Below are 6,397 nucleotides of genomic sequence, written 5' to 3' on the forward strand. Positions count from 1 at the left end.
TGATTTGGCTAATTATTTTATAAAATTCTTCTATAAATTACAGTGATTCAACTTTAAAAACATTTTAGGTACTATATTTAGAGGACAAAGCAAGAAAGATGTGAAGTTTTCCTGCATTTTTATTTGCAGCCAAAGCAATAGATACATTATCAGTGAAAAGTTTCAATAAATTTAGCTTTTCTAAAAGTAAGACCTACCTACATCAAACTACTATTTTCAACATTGCTCACTGTGAAGTTCACCTAAGATTACATATTTTCACAAAAAATGGATGACATTTCCATAGGAAGAAAACAAAATATCCCTTAGTCACCTTGGGGCATGTTGTTTGCTTTTATCTTTTTGTTTGTTGGTTGGGTGGTGTTTTTTGTTTTTTATTGGATAGAAGTGTTTGGGATAATGATTTATTGGAAGGAACATTCACAACTCGTAGAGAACTAGCTATATTTAGTAGTGTTTTAGCAAACATAGTGAAGAGCTACAATTCAAACTGCGTTTTATGCTGAGCCAGGTAGTTCTCATACCCCAAACTGATACGAGAGCTGTGGGTACTTCCCTGCTTTTCTTAACAGACCTTTCTTGTTTGATACTTTACAATATTAAATGCCACAAATTTCTTCTATTTCCTATGATTTATGTCAGCATGGGCAAAGCCCTCTTGCAGTTTGGACCGGGGTTGTATTACCAAGAACAAAACTTGGCAGTAAGAACAACACACTCTCTTGCTGACCATAAGAACTGCAGATGTACTTTTGCTTTCTTCCAAAAGGGAAGTTACTATTAGTTTGTTTTAGAATCTGAGGCAGTACATTCATTTTCCCCTCTGTTTTTTGAAAATCACATATTGAATAATTAAGTTGGGGTCTCAGTAAGACCAAAACTAATTCAAGCCATCTGACATTTTTGCTGCTCCTCACTCCAGCAGAGAATAATCCTGTATTTTCTAGTTCTAAACTCATGTGGGATTGTTAAAAACAGAAAAATTTTAAAGCATATGTCTCTCCATTTTCTTCATTACTGTTTTCACAGAACAGACAACTTAATCAAGTCATATTGTCAGCCCCACAGTTCCTTAAGGCACGTCTCTACACCATCTTGAGAGGCTTAAGACGGCTATACCAACTTTCACAGAAAAGCCACACAACATATAGTCAAATAAGATTTAAATTTTAAATACCACTCGAACATAATTAGAAATCTAAAGAACAGAAATAACACATTAGTTTACTGTAATTAGCTTAACAAAATTAGAAAACTGTTGTGCTGTGTCTAATCAGGGATCATTTTCTCTAGCCACAAGACATTATTGTCATTAAAGATGTGGGAAGATCAATATCTGAGAGATAATAACCCCCCACTCCCAAATCACATTAGTTAGAGAGGCAATTATAACTTAAATTTCATTCTACCACACCTCAAGTTACAAACTTATAAAATGGCATGAATTTGTAGATTTGCTATATTTTAAAGGATTGGATGATAGACAGTTAACTAAGATGAACCCATTTAAATAAGAAATTATGAGAAAACTAGCTTTGTTCACCTCTTAAAAAATATCTATACTTATCAGGTATAGAGATGCAAAGTAAGATCAAAACAGTTTCAGTTAAATTAGAATTTTCTTCTCTAATACTGTTCATCCCTTCCTCCCATCCCAAATCTGTAGGATTCATAACTATCTGTTAGGAAATAGGGGAAGAGTGAAGGCGTCTGAGCTAAGAATCCAACCACAAAACTTCTATAGAAATGGGCATCACTGTGCCACAGTCTTGAGGGAGGAAAGAGAGGAGGGTCTCGTATAGATGCAGTTGAGGTTTTGTTACTTAGGATCAGACACTTAAAATGACTAATGGGGTTGATATTGGAGATTTAAATGACCTAAAAGAGAAGAAATGTCACAAAGCCTTCCTGAGGCATGCCCCAGATGATGGGAAAAGAACTTTCCCTGAGATATACATTTTAAAGTGCAAGTAAATGATTTAAGTGTTACTTGTAAATCATGTAGTTCAACACCTTTTTATCATCATACTAATCTTAGCCCACAAGTTTAACTCCTTTTTCTGCTAGAAGTATGAAAAGATAAATAAAATTAAAAATTAAGAAATATAAATCCATAGAAAGGTGGGAAGGTGGGTCAAAGAACCAGAAGTATGGGATAATTTCTGGAAAATACAAAGAGATGTCATTGGGTTGATAGAAAAGTTAATCAACTAAATAGGTGAAACCTAACACACAAGAAAAGATACCAAGAGGAGAATAGGTGAGTTTTCCCCACAGAGTACAGAAAAATTTTGGAGTTCATGCTTAAATCATTTACTTGCACTTTTAAATGTATATCTCAGGGAAAGTTCTTTTCCCATCATCTGGAGCATGCCTCAGGAAAGCTTTGTGACATTTTTTCTCTTTTCGGTGATTTAAATCTCCAAGATCAACCCCATTAGCTAGTACAAATAAAGTAGCTGGGAAGTTTGGGTATTATTATGTATGCCTATGGTACCAGGCTAAGACACCTGTCCTTGGGTTGGGTCTTGTGAATGAGATTTTCCTTAGTAGGCCCCTGTGATAGACATTAATGAAAGACATCAGCACCTGAGAAAATGTTGACAGATTAAATAGGACTCTCTTTCCCTCCACAAAAATATTCCAGATCATAAGGATCAGAAAGAATGTAGTTTTATAAGAAATCCATTTAATGGAAGTCTAAGTAGAGAAAGTATAGAGAAGAAAGGAGTCATTGAAAATAAAATGAAGGAAAATGACCCTGTGCTTAAGAGGGATTTTTATCTTAAGTTTCTCATCTTTAGTTCTGTATGAATAGAAAATGGAAATTTACCAAATGTTTTTGTAAAGCTGACATAATATTATTAACAAAAGCTTTTTAAGATAACATACCAAAGGATAGACTGTTCCCCTTTTTGATGGTAGATGCAATATTCCTAAATAAAATCACCACAAATTAAAACAACACTGTTAAAACCAAAACCCAGTGTATAAAAAAGAGTGAAATGCTGGCTCAGCATAGGAGAAGCTTTTCAATTTACACTGAAAATTACATATTCACCAAAAAGTTAATTGATATAAGGCATTTTATTGACTTTAAAATATACCTATATAAAAATATTAAACAAAATTAAAAATAAATATGCTTAACCTCATAAAGAGTACTGGGCACTAGAAACTGAGTACAAACCAAACCATAACAGACAAATGGTAAAATCTATAAAATACGATTATAAAAACAATATGATAGGCTCTTAGTTCCAGTATTGGTAATCAAGGCTATTCAGACCAACTCTCATGCAGAAAATAATAATGAAATTCTCGAAGAATATTTTTAAAGCTCCTATTTGTCCTAAGAAGGTTTTCCCAGCCTAGAAAATATAGGCTTTTCAACGTGGATAGCCTTGAGGGATAAAGAGACAGAAATAAAACTCAATGCCTATTGAGGTGGGAAATACAATAAAATAGCACCTCAAAAATGAGATATCATGGAAATGTCAATGTGAACCACAAGGGAAACAACCCAACAAAAAGAATTGCAGACCATGTTACAGTTTTCTGGCAGGTTCAAGAGGCTTCCAGATTTGAATTTGGTTTAAGGTAGTCCAAGGTAAATAATAAAAATAAATGGTTCTGTCCTTGGAATTTTTGTCCAGGGGAACAAAAATTCTCTCTGGATGAAAAGTATCTCTTCTAGACCTCAAATTACTTTCTGACTTTTTGTATGTTTGCTTTTGCTTTTTTGTTTGTTTGTTTGTTTTTAAACAATGAACAGTACATCTTCAAAGATACAGGCACAGGAGGAAACCAATATAATGAATAAGGGCCAGCAAGAAAATCGACAACAGAAACAGACCTACCCTGTCTTATTCAAATGAAAGTCAACTGTTTCAATGAGCTACAGAGACCTACATGATCCACAACCCTTCCAAGACCCTTAATCTCTTTCTTCTTTGCTTACACACCTCCAGCCATACAGCTCTTGCTGTTCCCAACATATCAAGTGTGTCCTTATCTCAGTCTCTGGCCAGCTGTCATTCCAGTTATCTACACAGCTGCCTCAAACTTCAGCTCAAATGTCTTCATCTTTATGGCTTTCCCTGACATCTTGTAAATGGAATGTTCTCCTAAGGTTGCACATTCTGTCTCATCTCCCTACTCCCTCTCCACCCATGGCATTTGAATCTCTCAGCACAGAGTATATATTCTTCCACTTGTTTTCTTACCTTTCTGTCTTTGCTCTTCAAAATGTATATGCTCTAGGGCAGAAACTTACCTATTTTTGTTTGTTTGTATTTGTTTCTGTTACCACAATGCCCAAAATAGTGTCTGATACTTAGGTGATGCTCCATAACTATTTATAGAGTGAATAAATGGAAGTTTATATAGAAAGGGTGCTTAGAACAGGTCTGGCTCATAGTTCATTCAGCATACAGCAGTTATTACAATATTAAAAATGAAGAAAACACTGTTGAACTGATAAATGGGAGTTTTCATTCTAAATATTTTTCATCAGAGTAGGTCCTAGTGGTGGACTAACTTTTTTACTGATGAGTTTTATGAAAATTAACTTGTGTGGGAAGAAATAATATTCCTTTTCCTGTAAAGGCATAAAAATGAAGATTTTTGTTACTCTTCTTGATGATAATGGGAAAGAAGGAAAGCCATGCAGTTCAATTTCTTTGACTGTCACTTCTAGGCTGAAGAGACTGCAAAGCTTTGGGACATGGAGGAACAAGTAGGGCCAGTGACAGACATCAGGGTCTCTACAAATAAGTGATGTACTTTGAAAATCACCACCAACTCCCAGACAGGGCCCCATACAGGGGACACTCACAGCATTTCCATTTTCAATCCACGTGATGCTGGGAACAGGGATGCCTGTTGCAGTACATCGCAGGGTCACAAAGGAGCCGAAGGTGACATTGCGGGATTCAGGAGCCCGCAGGATTCTGGCAAAAACTGTTAGGTAAACAGAAGTGGAGAATTATTAATTCTCTTGTACAGATACTTCCACTGGAGTGGTCTTTTAAAAAGTGCAAATCAGATCATGGACTCTTGTATAGAACCCATCTGTGTTCCCTCTGTCTCAAGGATAATCTCACACATCATGCCTTGGCCTCTGCGTCATTTATGCTGTGGCCCTGATTTCTCACCCCTCCAGCAAACCCCCAGCTGGTTCCCAAATTAGGAACTTGACCATGCTGACCCTTCCCTAGAGCAGATCTTTTTCCCTATCCCCTGATCTTCATACAGCAGGGCCCGAAGGATGTGTCAATCAAGAATAAGTGCTGGAGGTTGTCCTCAGTGGAGATTCTAACCTCAGAAGGCCAAGCCAGCTGGGAGTCAGTGTGCATTTCCTCCAGGCGGGACGGGGTGAGGCATGAGGTACCCCATCTGACTCCTGCACAGGATGGTCTCCCACCTTTGGAAAAGCTCACAGGTGGTGGGTCCTTTCCAACTAACTCAGACTGACCGGCATCCTAGCAAGATTGCATGAGGCATTCTCTTCTTCCTAGTTTTCTGGTAACAAGAAGGAAGAGCCAATTGCACTGCATATTTGAGGCTACCTTCATCTTCTGATGACTGAAATAACAGGTAGCTGTTAGGGCTTTGCTGTGTGTCCTGCATTTTGTGAGTGTGGGACAAGTAGTGATCATCTTTGGGTACCGTTGTCTCTGGGGATCTGAGAAAAGGCAGGATCCTTGAGAGACTGAGGGTGGAATAATTTTAATTCTGTAGGAGCTGGAAGTGTAGACAGTCATTACTGAAGCTCACACTGACCTACCTGAACCTGAGTGAGAGCTGTCTGGCTGAAGATGAGAAGAATAAAAAGTTGGAGAAGAACGAGAGTTAGATTATTTTTTCTGCTTTAATTCGTAAAGGCAAAGTTGTTCATTTGGGGAGTTCATTTTCTTCTGGAAATTCCATAAGAGGGGAGGGTTTCTTTTGTTCTAACTTACAGCCTTTTTTTTTTTTTTTCATTGGTGTTACATTATTGGAAATATTATTTGGGCTCATTGCCTAACCTCTGATGATCTATATTGCACAAACAGTTAAGTATAGAGTAAGATGTTAGTCAATTTTCATTCTAAAATCAGTACATGTTTGAGTTAATTTAATTAACACACGTCTCTGTCATCAGGACCTTCTGGGGAGTACAGAAAGACAGAGGATGATGCTTAAAGGAACAACCACAGCATTGCAGCTGTTCTAATGAGTGTGAGACTGTGCTGACAGACTGCTGGTCTCCTGCTCCAAAGGGCAGATACTCCCTTAACTGATCACAGGCTCCATTGCTAAGTCCGGTGGGTGAAGAGAAAAAAAAGGCCAGAAATAGAAACTCCCAGATTGTTGTCGAAGATAAAATGAAAACTTGGCCCCCCTTCATTTTTCA

General features: G+C 37.2%; 1 protein-coding gene across 3 annotated transcripts in view; it reads right to left on the minus strand.

Moving 5' to 3' along the window:
* The window catches only part of MUSK (muscle, skeletal, receptor tyrosine kinase), a 71,532-nt gene that overhangs the window by 26,723 nt on the left and 38,412 nt on the right, over window positions 1-6,397 (minus strand). For all 3 annotated transcript variants that reach the window (XM_004677441.1, XM_004677439.1, XM_004677440.1), the window contains one exon: window positions 4,838-4,962. In XM_004677441.1, the coding sequence (XP_004677498.1) occupies window positions 4,838-4,962 (125 nt within the window). The remainder of the gene's footprint in view (window positions 1-4,837; window positions 4,963-6,397) is intronic.

This window comes from Condylura cristata, unplaced genomic scaffold (assembly GCF_000260355.1).
Source record: "Condylura cristata isolate star-nosed mole 26May11 unplaced genomic scaffold, ConCri1.0 scaffold00006, whole genome shotgun sequence".
NCBI classification, from domain to species: Eukaryota; Metazoa; Chordata; class Mammalia; order Eulipotyphla; family Talpidae; genus Condylura; species Condylura cristata.